Below are 23,581 nucleotides of genomic sequence, written 5' to 3'. Positions count from 1 at the left end.
TCCCCAATTCTTCAGATACTGCTGCTGTCACGCCCCTCAGCATCTGATACCAGGGCACCCTTTTAGCGTTCATGATGCAATGGGGTGCTAATTGACGGCCAGCGGGTTGTTACATCGCTGTGCTTCAGTGTGTCCCCTGCTTTTTCGTCTCTCACTCCGTCACTTGAACACGTGCACGGGGCAGAGGAGGTACAGGGTGAAGCGTACGATTCATTCAATCAAAAATCAGGCCATCATGCACCTTCCTGAAGGTTTAATGGCGTTCTGGAACGTAAAACGACGTGATGCAATCAGAAATGAGTATTTCATAACTCTGATTCACTGCTTTCTTTTAGCTAATACTTCTTCCACTCTTCATTCACACACTAGCTTGCCTGACCACCGCCGCTCTGCCGCCTGTTTACAAACAGCAACCGACAATGCTACATCGAATCCCTTTTAAGTAGAGTGTCACTTCACTGCCACTAGTGGGGTTAATTAATACTAATACTTCTACCTTCCGTATTGTGTGTCTGGAACAAAGGCAGTTCTACTTTGTAAATGGTTAGGGCTTTGCATGTTCTCACAGAAGTAGAGTTACATCCCTGTATTTAACACATGTATTAAAAACCTCTAGATGCCGTTAACTAACTTCCACATGGCTTGAGCATTTTGCACAGGCCACATTCATTTGTGAACCAGGCATACAACTTGTAGCTGTTGTAAATAAACTGGGAAATTAGCTCAGACTTGGCAGAGTTAATGAGTTTGAGACGGATCCTGATGTATATTTTAGCTTTTGCGGTCAATGTGTTGAACATCTAAAGCAAGACACTTTTAACTTCTTCAGCTCCTTCATCTACATCCCTGTGGGAGTTGTTTGCTAATGACTGTGTTGTGCTAACACTCTCTCAATAACATACTCTCTCTCTCTCTCTCTCTCTCTCTCTCTTCCTCACTCCCTCTCTCTTCTTTCACTCTTTCTCTCTCTTCCTCTCTCTCTCACTCTTCCTCTCTTTCTCTTCCTCTCTCTCTCTCTCACTATTCCTCTCTCTCTTCCTCCCTCTCTTTCTTCTTCCCTCTCTCTCTTCTTCTGCTCTCTCTCTTCCTCCCTCTCTCTCTCCTCTTCTGCTCTCTCTCTTCCTCCCTCCCCCCCCCCTCTCTCTCTCTCTCTCTCTCTCTCTCTCTCTCTCTCTCTCCCTCTCCCTCTCACGATGTACATGCCCACAAACACATGCGTGTAAATACATTCAGGGACTGTGTACTTTTGCACATATATTTTGCCATTATTAGGGTGAATTAGTATTCATGCACAGAACCATCAGTGTGTGCCTTTTATGTGTCAAAGACTCACGCTTGGTGTAACACATAATTAACAAGTGCAGAAGCTAACAGAACTCCCTGTTTCAATTATTAGAGCTATTTTGAACTTATTTACAAAGTTTCAAGATCATTTGGGTTGTCTCAGTTGACCAGTCTTACCTCCTGACCTGTTGTCTGTCCAGTATTGACTCCTCTGCCCGGCTAACTATTGACCAGGCTCATGTGTCAATGAATAGGCCATGTATTCATATGTGGAGATAATTAGTGGAGTGGGAGAATCACTGTTTGCTAATTAGTACCTTCTGCCTGAATAATTGCAGTAAATAGTTTTCAGTATGTGTTCATTACTCACTTTCTTTGTTTAATTTGTTTTCACATAACTTTACACTCACTAAAACCAGTACACTTGCTTGTAGTCAGTTTTCTTTTCTGATCAATCAATTGTCCATTGGTTTAGTTGTATTCTTTATATAACAGCTTTGCAACTTGACCACCTTAATTGCTAATCATCTCAATGTTTTCATCAATGAATGCTTCACAACGTTTTCCACAATGTACATCACATTTTTCTTTCTATCTTGCTTTTATTTTCAAAGGAGTGCTCTGTTTTTTTTCTCCGTTAGACCGTCAAATAGACTGCAGCATTTAACCACCCAAATTTACATTGGCAGCAAAAAAGGAAGATGAAAAAAGGAGCAGATGCCATTTTAATACAATTTTATGTCTGTGTCCTCCTGGCATATAGCAGACAATTCCATCTAAACTCACATGCAAATATAGACGACTGTAGATTATTAGATTTACACCTTTATAACTCCTATAGATGACCTTCAGATCAAATCATTATATTCAGTTCTGCACTTTCTCTCTAGTCTGTGAAAACCAGTTCATTAATCCACATTTCACACAATCCAAGGTGACCTTACCAAACCTCTCACATAAAATATGCCTCGCTTAGGGAGTGAGTGACGGAATGGACCAGTTGACATAAAGACACTTCAGTCGGCCAACACATAAACATGGCTGCCAAAGGGATCCACTGCCTGTCCGTCTCTGATAAATCACTCATTTCATATATATATTTTACACAAAGACATGCACGGTCATTGACACTGCAATAAACAACGACACACATCTTTTACCCTCTCCCAGCCCGTCCCACTCTGTCCCACCATGCTGTATATTTGAAGAGGTTCATAAGTATACCCTTTGACCCGAGGGTGTGGAGGATCTCTGCCATTAGACTCTATTATTACCAAGGTTATCCAGGGACATGCCTGTTAGTGTGAAATGATGTGGCCTGCCACTGGTTTAAGTGGCAGCCTGATGGATCTGTCAGCAGCACAGGCACACGTCATTGACATGATTAAAAAGATAGAATGAGAGAAAAAGAGAATAAAGGAAAGGATTGGAGAAAAGGAAGAAGAGGAGGAGGAGGAGGAGTTTCAGAATTTGTCTTGGGTGGGAAGGGGTAATGAGGAAGATTTGAAAGGGTGGGAGATGGATAAAGGATAAGGAGTAGCGAGCTAGCAGAGACTATGTCCACATCGATTTACATGTCTCTGGAATTGATCAAACTCCCCCGTGTAGGGAATTTACCTCCTCTTCACAAAGGATGACTGATACAGTGATTATCAGAAAAGCCTGCTGCAGTGTGTGTTTGCGGGAGCACACATGCGTTGTTTTTGTGAGGTCCACAGGGTGGAGGGGAAAGCGATAAACAGAGGAGGATGAAAGTAAGAGAAATATTCTGACTGGAATAGAATCATACAAATATGATTTTATTTTGTATTTTGTTTTGCTCTCAGTGGGACTAACTCAGCAGTGGGAGATAACACAACTAACTAACATGCACGCTCCCTCACAAAATACTGTTCAATCCATTGTCCTGAGCCTTCTCTGTCAATTTTCAAACCGATTTTGGATAAGCAGGTTCTCTTAGGAACACATGTTAATATCATCTTGAAGGTGTGTGTGTGTGTGTGTGTGTGCGCGCACCCTTGAACTGATGTCCTTCCCTCCCAGTCACAAAGACTGACATATCACTCTACAAACACTATACTCCTTGGCATTTACATGCATGTGTAAGCATGTGCACAAAGATACACACATGCGTGCATACACACCAGCTTGGCTACCCTCTGTTCCTGGCAAAAAACACAGATTCTGCCTTACTAGCTCGCTGACCGACATATGGATGGATGGATGGAGGTGGCTCGTGGTTTGCCGTGATCAGTGGTGTGTGTGTACAGTGTGTTTGCATCATGCGTTAATGTGCCCACATGTCACAAGTATGAATGGACGACGAGCTGACTGGTTTTGTCTGTGAGCCAGTAGCCAAGCTGTGCTGTCTCCTCCCCTTCTGCTCACTTACAGTTGGACCCTTGTCTCCTTCTCTCCAGCCATTGCCCATTCCACCTTATTTCTCCTTCACCCATATGTTATCTGATATGGTTTATCTACTACACCCTACTCTTTTTTTTGTTGCTAAATGACAAATCAAACCAATCAGATACAATTAACAATGGAAAGTAAACCGCAGAAAAGAAGACCCAAAAGGGTTTATTTATAATGTATTAGATTAAGATTTCAAATAAGATGAATGAATCAAAATTTGTCAGACTATGACATTTGAGAAAAAATTACCTGTAAAATATCCTATTCTCAAAGAGACAAAATTATTTTAGAGGAAAAGGATTTTATGTCGGGTTGTTGTGTGAAAAGTAAGTAGATCCTTAAGGATCTTCTGTTGGAAATCCAATTTAGTAATCATAAATACGATGAGTCATAAAACCATCATTCAGAAATGTACACTTTAAAATGCTGTAATGTCTGTAAAGCTCTTTAATGTGCTTGAATATCACATGCTTTTAGCTCCTCACATTGCCGCCCCATTGCTTTACCTGTTATCATGTCACTCTCCGTGGGCTGTTTGGTGTACGGCGCTGCTGTAAAGGTTATGCTTTCCCATGTTGTGTTAATTAGCAACAAAAGAGGCTGCAAGACTCAGGGGGGTACGAGCTGGCACTGCCACTCTGCTCTCTTTCTGTCTGTGCTCCTCTTCTACATTTCTTTTAGTCTTCTCCCTTGCAGAGAATTACATGGCTTATGCTTCATCCCTCGCACATTCACTCATCTTTCCTCCGACTCTTTTGTTTTTCTATCCACCCAGCCGCTCTTGCATGCACAGTAGCTCCTATGTTAGCATAGTCACCCACGTTTTTTCACATGGCTGCCCTGTTGACTTTGATCCTCAGATCTCAGTATCAAGGGACCGTTCACCCGCTCGCCTGGGGGAGGTGACAGAAATGTCTATGTTTTCCTTCTGTGTGCGTGACACAGAAAGGGAGCGAGATGCAATAAGTGGAGAGTGGGAGATGACAGAGCCTGTGATCCAATATTTTCCCCTCTGAGATTTTGGGATGGTTTCTCTGTTCGGGTGCTCTGTGACATGTGTGACATGAATCTAATCTCGTTGCGTCTTTGTTGTCGCCTGCCTGCCTGTGATCCTCTGTCCTCTGTCACTGGACTCGAAGGCACAGAGATGAAACTATTGATGTCGCCAGCCATTTGTTTGCTCGTCCATTCAGCCATTTAGATCCAGGGTTGTAATTTAAAGAATCAATAGCTGATGGAACTATGCTAAACTGGCTCCAATCCTTTGAATTTGAAGTGACACATGTGAGCACCAGTGACTGCTTTGCCTCATTTGTCTGTGCAGTCTCCCTCTCACGCACAGTTTCCTTTTTCTATTGTAAAATACCATCTGCACCTGCAAATTACACCATAATTACAAGTAATAAATCACATCAGGCATACTTTCAAACACAACATCAAAATTAAATTCCAGGGTGAAGAGTGCGCTAGTCTAGCTTTTAATATGGAGGAAAATAATACAGTTTCCTGGAGCCTGGTAGTAAGACATTGAGTTGTGTGTGTGTGTGTGTGTGTGTGTGTGTGTGTGTGTGTGTGTGTGTGTGTGTGTGTGTGTGTGTGTGTGTGTGTGTGTGTGTGTGTGTGTGTGTGTGTGTGTGTGTGTGTGTGGTTATCACCTTTTTGAAAGGAATTACCACTGTTCCAACATATTGATCCATTTAGTGTGGCAGGATATGACACTGATGGAGAACCCTGTGTGTCAAAGCGTTGCCAATCAGCCCACCCACTAATAGGCTCCTGTTCTGAGATCTCCTGCTAATGATGTCGACTCCACAACCACTGTACTTTACAAAACAAATTATCTCACCATCAAATACCTAATTTGGGTTAGTGTCAGTCCTCGTTCGCCTCTGGTTTTTGATGAGGTGGGTTTTTTTTCTCAACCTTTCTCTTCCGCTCGTAAACCTGTTTGGTTTCGGGAAGAAATTTAGCAAATTGGCAATATATTGCACTGCTGAACACACGAAAAACACATGAAAGATGAGAAGAGCAGGTGTGTGTTCATCTGACCAACCGTCCATCTGTCCATGTGCTTGTGCGTCTTGGTGAAAGGTGTCCAAGCGGCTGCTAATAAAGGCTTAATGAAGTGCCATGGAGTTATGGGGGGGAGCTGTCCACACTCACAGATGTTAAACTTAATGAGAGAGTGTGGAGCCATGTACAGAAGCCAGGAAAGCAGATGACCACCTGGCATTTATACTGGCATGAAGTTATGGAGGTGTAGAATGTGTGAGCTTGTGGCTTTGACGACAGTGAGCAAACAGTTAGTCACTGTGCATGTATAAAGGCATTGCTGTTGGTGTTTTTCCACTTGCAAAAGGAAGCAAATGGAAATACATTGTCAGATCTCTTCTTTTGACAGGTAATCATAGACAATTTAATGAAACTGTAGAGCAAGGGTTGCTCCTCAGATTTACATTAGTGTGTTAATCAACAGCTAATCTTGCAATAAGCAGGCAGTTGTACAGTTAAGTCTTCACATTAAGCCTCATTTCTCTTATTTCAATTAACCAAAAGGAAGCGCTTAGAGGAAGCTTAAGAAGCCAGCTGCTGGCTCTGTAGCATTTCGACAGCTCATCTCTCCCTGAGTCCTGGGCAGCATTAGTCTCTCTGCAGGGAGCCCGGCTGCCAGCTAGCTAGCTATCCACCATGGGCTCATTCTTAACAACACACCCTAGCCTCAGGTGAGAAAGTGGCCCGGTGTACTGCCGCTGATAGCACTCATTAGTCTCTGGATTAGCCCTGATTAGCCTATAGCCGTTGCTCCCACTGATACTCCATGCTAACGGTAATTACGCATTTACCACTTTACCCTTTCTAGACAAGCAGTGTGCTTGGCTAAAAGTTCTGTGACTGTTGCTGTGGCTGCGGCTTCAACACCAGTTTGCACCGCAATGCATTTTTCTTTGCAGTGACTGAATGTAAGCTTTTTCAGCAGGTTTTTATTACACACTTGATAAAGAGTGGAGATGGGGATGCTGCTATTTGGGCAGAAAATAATCTGCAAAAGTGTGTCAAGATCGGGTACAATACCTGAGCTGACAGTAGACTAATACAAGCTGTTCTGAAATGAAAAACAATGTGAGAGCATAATTAAGGGGGGAGAACTTGATTTCACGCCTGGTCAAGCATACAACTTTGTGGGAGTTTAACAAAAGCAGAGTGAGCTGGCAAATCAGAGCTTTGACTTCATTCCACACGAGTGTTCATAAAGTTAAGTCACGATGAGTGTGACATTAAGGCAGTGTGAAGGCTGTCACAGGCAAGTGACAAAGTGAAATTTACTTTGATGAGATTGAGACGAGGCACAGAAGCCTGTAACTCGCACTGTCCTTTCATCTCCATCATTGTCAGTCAAAGCCAGACACAGAGAGTGGTGGAGAGGATGGACAGGAAAGGTGGAGGTGAAGGATGAGCAGATAACTGCAAGCAGAGCAGGAGAGCAGCACAGGGGACTGAAGATTAGTGGTGGCTTCTGTCAAAGTGGGATCCATGCTGATTTCCAGAGCTGTACACGCTGACTACAGCTCTCTGGAGATGCTGACACAAATCCAAACTGATCTGCTTGATTTTGGTGAAATTGCAGCTCTAACCAGTACACTGTATATGTCTCTCAGCAGCTCTGTCAGCAAAAAAAAAAGAAGAAAAAACAGAACTTAGATACTTGTGTGGACTCAGCCGTCTGCTAGGTCTGGACACAGTGTTGTGTTCATATACCGTGGTTTTCTTCTGGGAGACATTGATGTACCTGAGTGGACACTTTGACCCCAATTCAACTGCCGGCTGGTACTCTTAGTAGACAGAAATGTTCAAATGTGGGATGTCTTTCTTTGACAGGTTATACTACTTCATGCTTCTTATCAAACAAAGCAGATGCATGATTACCTCAAGCAAATCACTGGACTATGAAATGTGATTGCAAAGTATTCAGCTCGACTTGTTTTGTGAGTTAGAGATAACATTTTCCACCTGAGATAGCAGTGCTTGCTGGCCTGGATGCCAAGCAGTGTGGTCAAAGGTTATCTCTGTCCTCTCTGTCAGTAGGAAGTGCCAGTCAGCTCCTTTCATTGGTTTACTTATTCCTCTTTAGCCAGTCTGCTGGTTGTTTGAAGTGTTATTCCAGATGGCTGGCTCTCAGATTTGTCTCTCTAAACAGTGACCATCACAGGTGACCTGAGAAAACAATTGGCAAGAACTCATCACGGGCTATTTTAGGGTCAGTCGGTTTGTCTCCCGTGTACTTCAGTTTTGGCAGCAGTGAGAGGAAAGTTGCAGTGTAAGAGGGCGGATTAGGACAATTGGTCCTAGAGTGTTTTTAGGAACTGTGTTGATGTTACACTAATCAAATCTCTTTTTTCCCCTCTCCCTTCATCCCTCTTTTCCTACCTATCCCTCTGTCATACAGGTGGAGCGAGAAATAGCTATTCTGAAGCTCATAGAACACCCGCATGTTTTAAAGCTACATGATGTCTACGAAAATAAAAAATACTTGTAAGTATCATACACACACTAAATGATTGTTCGTATGAAAACGTTTGTGGCTTACGAATATCATTATCGTTAAAATGCCACATATTGTTTTTTTGTCGGCTCGTAGTTTGGTGGATTATGATTCAAGGGCAAACATCATAGCCTTGGAGCGGGGGATACACCATTAGTATTGGCATGAAGCGTTTAATTTGGTCACACACGCTAGGGGGGCGCTTATGGGGGGAGGAAGTCTCCCTAATGTAAACACCATGACACGCTTATCAGAGGCAACACCATTGCATTAAGAAACATTAGCCATGGAGAGTGGCAGCTGCATTGGGCTGCTGCACATGCGGGCACACATACAGATCTATTAGTGAACCTTAAAAGTAGTGAGTGACAAGCCCATCAGTAGATTACAGTAGCCCTCTTAAACTACGCAGGACTGTTGGTCAATTTAATTCAATTAGTTCTCATCTTGAGCTCACAGTTCAAATGGGATTGGACATGCAGTACTGTACATGTCATCCTTTAAGATGAGCGGAATAGCAGAATGTTGTAATTCGTGGTATAATTGGATTATTTGAATCACATTTTGTGCCCATTGCTTCATAATTTTTGACATTGGGTCACCAGTGTCACATGTGACAAATTGCTTTACATTTGAATCACCAGTGCCTTGAGTACATGCTTCACTTAGTACATCTCAATACAACTTACATCAGTGATGTAAGTCTGAAATGAAAATTGTTTAGATTGTTACTCCGATATCTACACTTGAAAGCCAATAAATGATAGACAAACTGTGTGTTTTTGAGCTCGTAGTCCCACAGCTGTTGAAATGTATTATGCTGCTGGCACAGATCCCACTGCAAGCTGTTTAAAATGGTGTGGTGTGTGTGTACAAGAGGTGAGGGGGAAGTGGAAGGAGTTTGATACATAGCCCACCAATATTTTATTTATGGAATTTTCATTGCTCAAAATGAATGAATGATCACACCATGATGTTGGTATAAATTATGCTTTTGAGAATGAAAAATGGTCAGGAAAAAAAGGCTCAATAGAGACCCTAACACATATAAGTATACTTGATTTGTAATAGTGCTACTATGAGCTGATTTATTTCAGATTTTTCCTGCAGTTTTGAACCGGTAATACAATTCTGAATTGTAACATATACAAGACAAGTTTTTTAAAAGACCTATTATGGTAATATATGCCAAGCTACCATTGGGAAACAGTGAGGCCAAAACTGCTCAAAGTCCAACATTCACTAAATATGGTATAAACAGTGAATCATTGATCATTGTATGACAATGTAAGAGCAATGTTTATAGCATCTAAGTTTCAGTGGTTCACCAATAATTTAGTATACATTTTGGGTACTTCCGAGAAACAAATTAAAAAAATATTTGTCAAAATATATGCTGCATAGGCTGAGATATTGGAGTTTGGGTCAAGCTCTACACACACTGGATCTTACAATTCCCATAATTACATTGGTTAGCATTTCTTTATTAGACCATCCCAGCCTTGTAAAAGTCCACTTTGTTTAAACTCTACACCCCTGCTTTTTTAACTAATATGTCTATGTTAAAATAACTCTGGTGATATAACGAGTTTTATTTTGGCAGCTTTTAAAAAGCTCCCTTTCAGAGCCACAAAAAATATTCTGCAACAGTTTTAATTGGCAGAATAGTACTACCGATGAGATGTAAACTGGTCGGTAAAATCTGAGAAGTGCTGCTATTAAAATATACAACCAAACAACACATTTCAATTATAGTCATATTATGGAGGAAACTGTTAATTCTAAATGCAATGTTCATGTTTTTTATGAATGTATTAATGTGTGTTCAGATACTACGGTCTACTTGTTAAACATGCCAATGCTATTTATGTTTTGCCAAAGACAGCCTTTTAGTTTATTAGGGTTGTTTAGTGAGCACGTGCTCTGTAGATGAATACAATATGCAATACTTTTGGTGTAATCAATAAAAGACGCACATCCGTAGCAGGGGGAGAGAGAGGGAGAGAAGGAGAGAGAGAGGGGGAGAGAGAGAGGGGGAGGCCGGGAGCGCGAGGGGGAGAGGGAGAGCGACAGAAGAAAAAGAGTATTTCACCGCCTGTCTGAGTTTCAATTTGTCCTAGTGAAGATGAAGGGAGTTTCAGTTCTGGATATACGAGCAGGCCAGTCTGGAGCAGGGGCAGGGCCGCGCTGGCTTTCAGCCCACAGATGGAGCGCTAAGGTCCGGGCCAACACAGATTAATCTTCTCCCTGTCCCCTTGAAGTACCAGAGCATACTTTCTCCCCACAAGCGCAGCCACACAGACTCAAAGGCCACCTGAAGAATGACTGGAGAAAATGTTATGGCAGGGACCATTGTATGGGTGCATGGGTTTAAGGAAAGTAAAAGAAAGAAAGAAAGAAGTCAAGTACTGTATAAAATACTGTATGTATAGCAAGGATTGTTTTGCCCTCAATATCACTTTCTCCCTCTCTTTTGTCTCTTTTGTTTGATTAACCGAGTGCTGAGACAAAAACTGTCACGGAAGCTTACATACAGACAGCTAAATCCCTTATGTCAAAGAGCTTTTACACATTTTTTTGAAGTGTAATGCAACTTTATCATGCCTCTGATGCCTCCCATCGGAAGGTAAAGTGTATATTATATCAGAACCCTTCACATATATGTGAAACACTGTTGGCATGCTTTTCTCTCTGACTGTAGGAACGGCCTACAGATGACACAATTAAAAATAGGATAGGACTTTGGGGAGATTTTTTCTGGGTAAACCATCTGTACGGGAACTATTTCTCCCATATTGGCTCAGTTCTTACGGACCTCTGAGGTCAGGAGCTTCTTCAGGGTCCTTCCAAAGGGCTCTGTGGAGAACAGTTGTTCCTGTCCCTGCAAGTGACATCTTTATTTTATACGTGTGCAATTTTTATGCTGTTCTTCTTTTATCTGTATTCCTTGGACTGATTTTTCCTTATTCTCTCTCTCTTTTGCAGGTACCTTGTGCTAGAACATGTGTCAGGTGGTGAGCTGTTTGACTACCTGGTGAAGAAAGGCAGGTTAACACCTAAAGAGGCCAGGAAGTTCTTCAGACAAATCATGTCTGCCCTGGATTTTTGCCACAGTCATTCCATATGGTAAGTGAAATGCAAAAATACTTGTTGACTAGCTGCTAGTAACGTGTATGTTGGGAATTGCTGAACTAAGTTACTATATATGAAGTATCGAAGTCAGATACATTAATCTCCACACTTTTAATCATTTTAAAGTGGACTACAGTATACAGAGATTCTGGGAAACAAGACAAGTTTACCAGACCGTTTTAAAAATGTTTCACATAACTATTGGCAGGACTTGGGTTTAAAACTTATGAATCACATTCACTTTCTGAATACAACCATCATATACATTTTAAACGACCAATAAACAAGCAAACCCAGGACGTGAAACAACGTCAATTTGATTGTCATGCAACATTGAACAAATAATAGTTTCCAAATAATGAATTATAAAAAGACACAACTTCTTCCTGAACTGAATCTACAATCTAAATTTCAATCAGTTTATTCATGGATTTGGGGCGCTGTTACGTTTTCAAGCCAATGATTCGATATGGAGATTATGGAACTGAGAAAAGTTGATTTTGCTTGTTATGAAAGTATTTAATATTTTGCTTTTCTTAAAGTTTCTATTATAACATCCAGTTTAACAGACTCTTTTGTTAGCACACAGTGCATTTCCTTTGTTGGGCATTGCTCAGTGTTAGTCACTGTATTTGTTGAAATTTGCTTTCAGGTAGTTACGAATGTGATGCATTGTATTTGGCTTCAGGGGGTATTTCAACTGTTTACCAACTCATCAACTACGCAATCATATATACTTAGGAAGTCAAACATGTCATTGGGGACTGATTTAGATCGCTCATTGTGTGTGTGTGTGTGTGTGTGTGTGTGTGTGTGTGTGTGTGTGTGTGTGTGTGTGTGTGTGTGTCGTATCCATTTGTGATCCTAAAGCAGAGACTAAGAGTACATTTATTTTCCTCTCCAGAGAGTGTATGCTTCTGCTCTGCATTTTTCCACAGAACAAGGACCACAGAGCAGAATGAGTTCAGGATAAATTAGTTTTACCTTTGTCACAAGATAAACTCAAGGGAAGACGAGAAAGGAACACAAATAAAACTGCATTCTACTAGTAAATCACAAGAAAAGAAGAAACCATGGATGATTAGGAAGGCTGACCATGTGGGTGCTAGGCTAGGTAATGGTTGCTGGGAAAAAGGTTTAATTCCAATCCGTAATGTAAACCAAAACCAAGTGGTAGCCTTTTTTTCACAAAATTGTCCGGTAATGAGTAGAGACCAGATCAAGGGTACTACTACTAGAATTTTGAGATCACTAACAATAAAAACATGGCCGTTATGCTGCATATTATGAGGTTGCTGCTCACACCACTGCCATATTCACAGACAGACTTCAGATTGCAAGCAGTAAGATAGCACCTTAAATGCTCATGTCAGAGAGGGTTTTATGGTGTGGCAGTGTGATTGGTAACCAGCCAGTCGACTCATGATGCTAATAAATGTGATTCCATCATAGCTTTTGTGCCACGGCTGTTATGGTTGAAAGTGCTGGGGAAAGAGAGGCTTTTCTACCCATCTCAGAATACTTTACTATACTTAAAAGTTTCCTGGATAGCTTCCTACTGATGATGACGGGAGGCTAGCAAAAAAGGGTTAAATATTCCCTAGAACCTAGTGTAGAGTAGTGAATGGGAGACATATTTGCATAATGTTGCACGGCAATTATAAGGAAAGAATTAAACTGATTTGTCATGGAATGATTAGGTACGGTTGAATTTTTGTGATTGGATATGCTTTGTGTTTTTGCGCAATCGTTTATAGAAGGGACAATTACATTATGGCTGCTGCTATTTATTAATACAGCCATTGTGGTGGCTACTACGTCCTTGTGTCAGAATTACTTTTTATTAATCTGATTATCTTGGGACGATGCGCTTTAAATAATCTTATTCTATAAACTATTAAACAGGTAATTGATAAAATCCATCTTGAAGTCTTAGAGAGAATACAAAAAAAACAGAAGATAACTTCTGCACCACTGGAAATATAACAAAACGGTCCCACCTATGGGAATGGAAGTTAGAAATATTTTATCAGTCTGTGTAAATAACTGACTGTGAGAAGAACAGATTAGGCCAATTAAGAGGAAGCATCTGGGACTGAAATTAAGTGCATGCACATACTGTACATAGATTATCACAGCTCTTTTGTAGTAACATTAACTTGCAGATGTATCTCTCCCTTCCTGATGTGTTCTGCTGCGATCTCTCCATCTTAGCTCCTCAAATCCCTTCACTCACACACGTAGAAAATAAAACCATGTAAATGTATCATGAGGAGGATTATTTTGGAGCACTTGTGCACCCACATGCCCTCCTCCCAACGTCAATTACAAGCAAACAGACAGACAGACAGGCGCAGCCCTTCTCACCTCCCTTCCATTGGAAGATATCCCTTCAAAAAAAAACATTTCTGCAATCATTTCTTCCATTTCTGCTTGTCTGTGAAGGGGACCTGCACAGGCCATTAGAAGTGATCTTTTTTGTCTCTGTGAGTCACTGCATAGGGGGGTGAACACATGCTCCTTAACCCTCCTTTTCTGCACACCTCCCATTTTCACTTCTTCTCATTGCCTCATGCTTCCGCCCACGACCTATCCCCAAATATCTCTCTTGAGCCAGATGGATGTAAGCATAGATGTGAATGAAAGAGCGCAGAGGGCTGTTTATGACTCAGTGTTTCCGCTGCCTGATTCTGATCCTGATTTTATTTTCTTCTTCTTTTTACGTGGAGGAGGAGAAAGGGAAAAAGTAAGGCACACAGGGATAGCTGACGAGGGAGATGAGGCAAAGATAGCTTTGGGTAAAAACAGACATGGGAAAGGTATCGTCAGTAGGAGATAGTTATAATGAACACTAAGGCAGTGAGAGAAAGTCTTCATTTTATGTTAATATAGATCCAGTGTCTAAACCTTTGCTCTTTCCTCCTCACTAAGAAATGTATTGTGTTTGGATAATATTAAGAACGTCAATTCCAATGTGAGATGTGCAATGTATGACTCGGATACAGACAGAGCCTGATTGACAGGGCACAACCCACATGATGATAATTTATTGATCCATGTGAACATTTCTCTTTCAATCCCTCTTCCAGAATGTCAAAGGTCAGGGTCATCTACAGACAAGCTCTCCTAGAGCTGCTTTGGATTCAGTTGCTGCTCATACTGAAGGTTTCAAGAGGCCACAATAACAAAGTGGATGCCCTGAAGATAGAGGATAATATTGCAGATTATTTACTTGCTACTTACTATTTACCTGAGAGGGAATCAACAAAGACATTCAACAAAATCCCCATCTGCTACACAGTAGACACTGTGGCAGTCTGCCCTAACTGCAAACACCCAATAGAGACAGAATGATTGAGAAGAGAAACGTATGTGTTCCTCGTGCACTTCACAAGAAGATTGTGTGCTTTTTACCCAGTGTTTGAACCATATTAACAGATGAGAAGTTAATTGGCATTAGTCATCATCTACACGTTTAATTACTTTTTTACTTCACTTGAATTTACCGTAGAAAGCACTGTATGCTCTGATTTCCTGTGATAACCCTAATGCACAATGTCTCCATTCTCATGTGAGCAATAGAGGTATATTGTACTGTTTTCTTTCAGTGTTGCTGAAGCCGCAGTGAGACTATACTCCGAATAGGAGGTAAAGCAAGCTGGAGTTGACACCAAACACACCCTTGTCCCTGCTGGCCATTTTGTCCAGACACTTCCATTACACCATTTTGTCACATGGTGTGAGAGCAGATATCTTTTTTTCCACGGACGTTGGCATTGGCATGAGCAAACACACTTACAAACCATCCACACAACAAGAAGCTTGATTTCACCCTGACCACAACTCACTCTGTCCTCTTCCTCAACCCTGCCCTGTTTGTTTAGTAACGACTTTAGTCTTTCCCTTGTGACCCAGTTAACAACCACATGTCTGTGTGTTCAATACAAAGTAAATGTGTGTGGGTAACAGATAAAGACTATCTGCCACATAAAGTGACTCCAATCATCCCACCAAGTAAGGCAGAGATTGCTAGTGCACCTTGGAAGAGAGCCCTGTCCCTGAAGCCCAAAGCTTCACCAGACATGCTCGCACAGTCACAAGTCCCTTTTATCCCTGACACTGATTATTTCCGCCACCTTCGTGTGCACACACAAACATCTGGTCCAGAAGTCACATTAAACCCACACAGTGGCATAATCATGCACATCATCCATATCCACATTTACGATCTCACTCTGTGTCTCCCACACTCTCCCTCCGCCATTAGCAGCTCGATTTTTCTCTTCCAAGGGCCTGAAGAGCTTCTGTCCACAGCCTCACTTGCTTTTTTTCCTCCATGGCCTATGTAATTGTATATTGGAACATTGATAAATATTGTGATTTTAGCAGATTTTCCATCAATTATTTATATCGTATACTTAAAGGAACAGTTTGTAGCGTGTCCCCCTACATGCTACAAACTACATATTGGCAGAGGTGGAATATAATATTAATAACTATGATTTCTTAATGTCTCTGTATAATCATGTGACAAGAAGAACTGTTGTGTTGTAGTTAGAATTAGCTGTTTATATCTACATCGGGAGCCGGTGCTCTTTACAAAGCCGGCGGCCATGTTTCTACAGTAGCCCTTAAAGACAAACCAAATACTGTCTCCATGAAGCTCTCCTACATGCTTGGCACACGGAAGAAGTTTCAGTTAGTTGTAATCTGGTATTTTTGACTAAGCTAATGAATACAATAATTGACAAATCAAGGTATTTTTCTTCACATTGATCCATAAATAGCATGTAAAATCAATATTGATCATACAACCAAAACTATTTCGGTACATCAGTAGAAACAGGGAAGCAGAATCCAGACCTGCCTCGAACTGTGTGCCACCGACTCACTCCCTTACACATGTGTTTTACTCCATTTTGCACTAATAAAACAGTAGAAACCTCAGACTGACAGTTAAAAAAAACTTTTACACGTGGCTGTGGTGGAAAAGTTGGGAAATCAATAAAAACGAAATGCTCCAAAAGTGCAGACTTAGCCAATAAAGTATGCCGAACGTGAAGCATGTGTCTTATTTATCACTCAAACTTCCACTCCACTGATGAGACAAGAAACAGCAACAGGTGTGTTTGGCCCGACGAGGAAGCTATAACCTTCCCCAAATTAATACATGAAACAAACGTAGATGCAATATTTCCATCAGGTTTTCTACATTGTTTTCCATCGTTTGAGGTTTGACTGACACTCTTTTAATTATGGCTTCTGGTTGTGCGCGTTTCTTCTGCAATGCTGGATTGGAAACTTGCCACTAGCTGTTTACCTCAATGCACCCAACTCCTTGTATTTGCACAAAGGCGGATGGAAACACACACACACACACACAAACAACTTCTTTGTTTCTCATAATTTTCTCTTTCTACAGCATGTAGTTCATGTTGGCCTCTGTGTCATCCTCCATCCTCTGTGCGTCCATCCCTCTATCTTGTGTCATCAGCCCCATGCCCTTGCGGCTGTTTGTGACTGTGTTTGTTAAAATTTTTAGGAGTTTCCTCAGATGTCAGTCTGCCTCCGTGCAGAAAGCCTGTACTTATAGCCTATCATCATTATCTCTGATGGCCGTTAACAACAAAGAATGGAAATAGTTTTCTCTCTTCTTGTCTTTTAAAATGTTCTGATATTTTCCCTCTCCCGCAGAGACAGTTAATGCCTTGAGCAAGCGTTGAGGTGTAACTGGGTGAGAGGAGGGAAGTTGATGATGAGAGGAGATGGAACAAAGAAATGGAAATGGGATGGGTAAGGTGGGTATGGAAAATGGAGCCAAAAGAGGGAGACCAAAAGTTTTGTTTTAGGATGATTTAGGGGGAATGGGCTTGTGGTTGTAAGGGTGTACAAGAAAGTGTAGCAAGAAAGTCAATTAGGATGATAGTAAGGTGACGAAAATAACCAGTTTTACTGTAGTTAATAATAAATAGTATTCACATATCTATTTTTGGACAGGCACAGTGGACTATTGTAAGTGGACTTCTGCACCACCATGGCTGTCTATATTGGATGCCTGATGTTGCTATGGGGTTTTAATATCTATGCCACTCCTTCACTCCAATGCCTTTCTGACAGCTTGTCTGTTTATGCCTTGAAGGTCCACTGCTCATCCTATTTCCCTCCGTCAAACTCCTCTGGATAAAAAGCAAATGCTGGGTTGCACACACAGATTTGGCACAACAAAGCAAATAGTTTATTTATTACAAAACTAGCCATCATTGTAATCCCACATTTTGCTCACTGCATTAGATGCAACAATGCATTGCTTCCCCAGTGTTGCTCAAAACCCCAGAGGAATAGATAAAAGTGTACCAGATGGCACAAGATGGAATGCTCTTGTAACCAGTCACTGGAGTGGCAAATTGTGTGTGTAAAAGATAATCTTGTGTGCCTTCCTTTCAATTCTAATCCAGTTTAAATGCAAATTATATTGGAGGAGACTACTGAAATGTGTAGGCCACTAGTATAAAGAGAAGAGGCATTAAGTACTGTAGCTATTCAAGAGAACTTCGACGGCCTTGATGAGGATGTGAGATCAAATGTGACCAAAGGTAATATGATGGGAGGAAACAGCTTCAACTTCGACACTTACGGAACAAACATCTGAAAGTATGCTTTCATTGATACTTACAATTCCCATTTAAAGTAAATCTCCGTTGATATAGTTTGTCGTTATCAGTTGACATAACACAATCAGACATTATTCAGAGCATGGACAATGTACAAAGACAGTTGACACTTTTTTAGTAACCACCAATGGCTTTTTAATGTGTGTAATACTTTGTTGTATATTCTCGTGGTCAGGGGGCAAGAAATTAGCATCAACTAGACTATACAGTATATGTTACTGTTTTGCTATTTAACAATGTTAAATATATGTTTAGAGACCTTTCATTTATGTGTAACTGTTTGTGACCACACTTGAGTACTAGTTGCACCTATTTGAACCCACCTGGCCTTGCTTTTTTTATCTGTACCTTCAATAAATCGTGTTCTAAATGTGATATTAAGTACTACTTTGAGAAAAATACATAAACTACAGGATATTATAGCAGAAGAACACATTGACCAATCTCCTGCTGTCAGCTTTATCTTTCGCATTCTTTATTGATTTTAATTCACAATTAACCCCATTGGCTAATGAACAATTGTGCCTCGCACATCTTAGGCAGCAGTCAGAATGTTGTCCTCTTTTGCTAATGCAATGGAATAATAGCTTAAAGCGTTTTTAGTGAATGTGCTTGGTCTTTTTCTAATTGGGTCAACAGAAGCCTGAGAAAGTTTTAGAGAAATAAAGGAAGATGGAAAGAGGAGGATGACACAGAGGTGTGCTGGAGGCTAAATGGATGCATTTCAGTTCCCAACGATTGTTAAAACCCCCACTTCCACTAACAATAATGGTACCAGGATCGCTCTAGTACTTCATGGAAAGGCAGAAACAGGTGTGCTATTTCCGAGGCATGATAATGTCAAAAAGATGCATTTGAGCCATTAGCGTTAGTTTCAAGTGTTCCCGTTTAGCTAATTAATGCCACGTATCGTGTTGTGGCTTAACGAGAGGCAATATTAAACATGGTGAATGTCAAATGTGTCACTATGGCAAAAGTATATTTTCCCTGGGCTTGAGAATTTAGTTAGAAAACTGCTCATCAACATAAATATGCCGGGGATATTATAGGGCCGTGAGCCCCAAGAGGACAGACCCATTACAACCTTCTGTAAAACAGAACATATCAGCATGCTACGTGCAAATGATCACAGGCAATTAAGATCTTGGTGTTAAATTGCAAGAATCATGTCTAACAGCCCCACTGGGGTGCAAACCTTCCTCAGGCAGCATGTACACATATGCACGTGTGGCCTGTAAATTACACTGAATGGCCTCGTAACAGTGAGGCATGCGCCACAGATCCAGGTACAACTATAGAAACAATGTTATGCTAACATGATGAATGACAAAAGTCAGCCTTAAATAGTGCCCTTCCTGTGGTGTTTTTCTATTTCTGCTCTATACCTCTACTATATTTGCAGAGTGTAGCACTAGCATTTATATTGTTTAATTTCCTGCATAAATCACCTGTGCAAAAAAATAATAAATCATGACATTTAGAGAAAAAAAAGAAAAAGGCATTCCTCCGAGACTTGCTTGTGGTGCCCAGCTTCCGCTTTTCTGGAAAGAAAAACTAAAGTTCCATTCAAGATCCATTGCAGCTGTTGAATTTGTTTAACGACGTCTGCTCCTGTATGACATATGAGTGCAACACAGAGATATCCCTGCTGCAAGGCCTGCTGTGTGAGCAAGATTACAGTCGCAAAGTGCAGCCTAATGTGTCAGAGAGGCAGTTTAATGTCCTATTATGGAAACCAGGGTCCTGACAACCAATAAAGCATCCAGATGCAATTTGTCCCCTTGATGCTGTCGGTGGATAAATACGCTGTTGCCTTCTGTCTTTTGTGGATCCATCTCTTGTGGTTTGGCTCTTTGTGTTTTACTTTTGATAGGCCTGTGACTACACAATGTTAATGCCATGTTTATGACTCTTTTTAGTATGTATTCATGACTCTGGGACTGTGGTTCTGTTATTCTGTTGGGTTATCTGATGTCAATAGCAAACACTGTGCTGTACACTAGCCACAATCAGCACTGTCATTGCTGTTGCTTTTGTAACTGACCCAATTATTTAACTTCCTTCTGGCTCTTGTGTCTACAATGTTACAATTTGACCTGCTGTCATGTTTCAACTTCTCAAACATGTATCTGTTGGGAGGAAAAATATTTTTTAAGCATTACTTAATCAGGCCTGTTGGCGAAGGTAAATGTTTGTTCCTTCCTCGTGTGCTTTGACAGGATTAGCTAAAAGACTAACTTGCAGGCTGATGACATCACTGCCAAATGATGTTTGTGTGAATTGATAGAGGTTTTAGCCTGGAGAGAACTGTTTTAGATGCTATCTGTGTTTTATTTCAATTATAACAGGGATCACAGACACTGCCAGTGTGATAACAAACCAGCTGACAGCTTATCCCTCAGGACAGGAAACGAGTTGTATAGCAGCTGATGTCATCTAAGGTTAAACGTCCATTGTGATGAGGCACTCTTCAAAGGCAGACGCATCCAGCTACTGTTCCTCTCCTCTTTCTATCATTAGTCTAAAGAGAAGATGAAAGTCTAGTTCATGACATGCTGACAGCCCTGTGGCTCTATAACTCTCCCCCTGATTACAAAAAGCAGAGGGGGGTAAGCAAGTATACACATATTTAAGAATGTATCAAAGAAAGATGGAAAGATATCAGTGTGCGAACACATGCATTGTCTTTGGTGCTTCCCTCAGCCTTGGTAGATATCACAAGAAATGCACAGTGTGATGTAATACAACCCTCGACCCCTGAAGAGATGTTAAATTCCCGATAAAACACTAACACTTCTCTGCTTTTGAACAGTCACTCATCACAATTGAGATTTTAACCTCCGACACAGCAACAGAGTACGTGACATGAGAAAGATCTTCCTCTCAATAGGCCTTTTAAAGGAGGGAGACGATGTCCGCTGGATATTATCCCCCTCGCTGTGCTTGGCGGTAATGAATGGCAGCTAATGAACACCACCTCCGCGGCCGGCTCCCCTTTGCTCAGCCGGTTTGCTGGTGGCTGTCTGGGAGATGAGAGGAAGGGGATGAGGGGCAAAGAGGGAGGGAAACAGAAGGAGAAAAGGACACAGCAGGGGGCTGTCACACCTCGTACCAGTCCAGCGCGGAGGTGGGAGCCCCATAGCCTCAGCATGGACCGATCAAAGAGAGAGGTGTTGCTGAGAGGAGGAGGGCGCTGGGTAGCAGGTTAAGATGCTGCGTTGTTCACAGTCGTGTGCCCCGCTGTGGATCCTCAGGTGTTTGACTGTGTCGCACGTCTTCTCCTCTGTTCCCCTAGTTCATATAACCTATAATGAACTCTTTCATGTTTCATTAACTGTTTTATGTTTCTGTCTCACTATCTTTCAGCCACAGGGATCTGAAGCCTGAGAACCTGTTGCTAGATGAAAAGAACAACATCAGGATAGCAGACTTCGGCATGGCCTCTCTTCAGGTTGGAGAAAGTCTGCTGGAAACGAGCTGCGGGTAAGTGATATAGATGCAGCGTCTGACTATCAACCTCTGCAATTGAAATTTCGATGATTCTAAAAATGTCCTGAAGGTAGAAATAGGACATATTTGGAGGGCACATGGAGTTGTCGGTATGCAGCAGAGAGAGAGATGGAGAGGAGAGTGGAGAGGCAATGGAGAATGACGAGTGGAGCCATCAAGCCCTCTGCGAGGTGCCGTGTTCTCAAAGCCTCGGTTATCGTGCCGTGTTGATCTCTTGAGGAGAGACTGTTGGTGTCTCTCACAGAGAGTGCTATCTGGCTGTAAGCAGGCCAAGGCCACGGCCACACATTACTGCTCTCCGTCTCCTCATATCTGACGCTGGGTTTTATGATCTGACAGTCATGACCATGCCAGACCCATCAATCTACAAATCCACAAGACTGCAATGAATTCCCTCAAGTCACTTTCAAACCCTTTGGCATATTGGCATCCATTTCTGAGTTTTTATTTAACCCTGAAGCGCAGTGAATAGTGCACAGTCTCATTTGTCAATAAAAGAAACAACTCAGTTGATGATAGTGTACTTGTGGGTGTTTGTTTCTTAAACTCAGTGACAGCATGGATTAACAGCGAAATTTCACTGCTGCACAAAAGGAGTTTAATTTCACTCTCACTCATCTGGAATTCGCACTGGAAATGAGACGTCAACACGTAAGCACAGCCAATTCTTTGTTTTATTTTGCTCACCTAGTGAGTGAGGCCTTGTATGCCTGAAGGGAAACAGAATTGCTCAGCTAGTGGAACTTGTGGACTTGATCAATCTTCTTAGGTATAGTTCACAACTTAAAACACATAGAGAATGGAGCAGATTTTGTGATTTGGTATAGAACCCTGGAGATTATGCATCACTAGAACACAAGAAAAGCATATTGATGAGAGTCATCCATAGATTAAAAAAATCTGTTCAGTGAGAACAACACGTGAGGCCAGAGATGCTGTGGTGGTATGTATGGATAGGCCAGTAGATCTCATGATCTGGATGTCTCCAGGAGAATATTTGCTCTGTGGTTACATGACACTGCATGCAGAGCTGGGAGATAGAGGCCCTGTGACATCTGTCCCCATCGGGATTATACCTTCAAATCAACCGCAACTGAAATTACACACACTTGCATACACGCAATCCTGCAAACACACATGTGCACACAGCTCTCGCAAGGCTTAGTTCATCCCTGACCTCCAGGACCCTTTGTCCTCTCCTTGCTTGGTTGTCTCTCTGTCTGTCTGTCTCTGACTCCCTTTCTATAATACACACGCACATTTAAGAGTGTGCATGCACACACACACACACAAGCAGTTGAAACTGTTGCGTAATTTTTCCGGCAGTAGCGCAGTGCCTAAGCTCTCATGACTCATCGGTAGAGATCAGGCCAACTGAGAGCATTGCTATCTGCAAGTAAAATGTGCAAGATTGAGTCATTCTGCAGCCGCGATGACCACACTGAAGTCTTTCCTTTTCCTAGAAAGGTGGCACAATGCGACAGCTCTTACTCAGCTGTTTGCAGTATCCTAGAGTAGAACAACTGTGTCTATATTTGATTGTGTTCAGCTTCTACTCTGAGCAATGCTTCTATATATATATATATATATATATATATATATATATATATATATATATATATATATGATCCAGGTGCAGTGCATCTGCTTAGTCCCCCACATACTTGTTGCTGGAGAGAACACAGCGCTGTCTCTCAGATGCAGGCCACACACAGCTGAGCAAAGAAGTTCAGTTTCCGTTCCACATGCAGCTCTATCACCCCATGCTGCTCTACTTGTGTGTCTTGCCATATGCATGATGATGTGCCATCCACTGCATGTGTGGTTATTGATTATTCATGCTCTTCTGACTGTCCCATCTCTAAGTGTAGATATGACAGTTTTTAATTAAACACATTTATCTGGCCCCCTCTCACCATGCAGTCGTCTGACACAAATGTATTCCATTTGACACGGGTAATGGAGCTGAGTGAAGAGGAGACAGAGTCGCCCCAGGTAGAGGAAGGGGAGCCTCCGAGCACGTGCATTA

General features: G+C 41.7%; 1 protein-coding gene across 1 annotated transcript in view; it reads left to right on the top strand.

The window, feature by feature from the left end:
* The window catches only part of LOC306740882 (serine/threonine-protein kinase BRSK2-like), a gene marked incomplete at both ends in the record, with an annotated part of 148,087 nt that overhangs the window by 96,763 nt on the left and 27,743 nt on the right, over positions 1 to 23,581 (top strand). Inside the window, 3 exons of the mRNA XM_079223120.1 lie at positions 8,144 to 8,229; positions 11,225 to 11,365; positions 21,409 to 21,525. Of these exons, the coding sequence (XP_079079246.1) occupies positions 8,144 to 8,229; positions 11,225 to 11,365; positions 21,409 to 21,525 (344 nt within the window). The remainder of the gene's footprint in view (positions 1 to 8,143; positions 8,230 to 11,224; positions 11,366 to 21,408; positions 21,526 to 23,581) is intronic.

This window comes from Taurulus bubalis, assembly GCF_910589615.1.
Source record: "Taurulus bubalis genome assembly, chromosome: 9".
In the NCBI taxonomy this organism is placed as follows: Eukaryota; Metazoa; Chordata; class Actinopteri; order Perciformes; family Cottidae; genus Taurulus; species Taurulus bubalis.
This window is presented reverse-complemented; position numbering and strand designations above follow the sequence as displayed.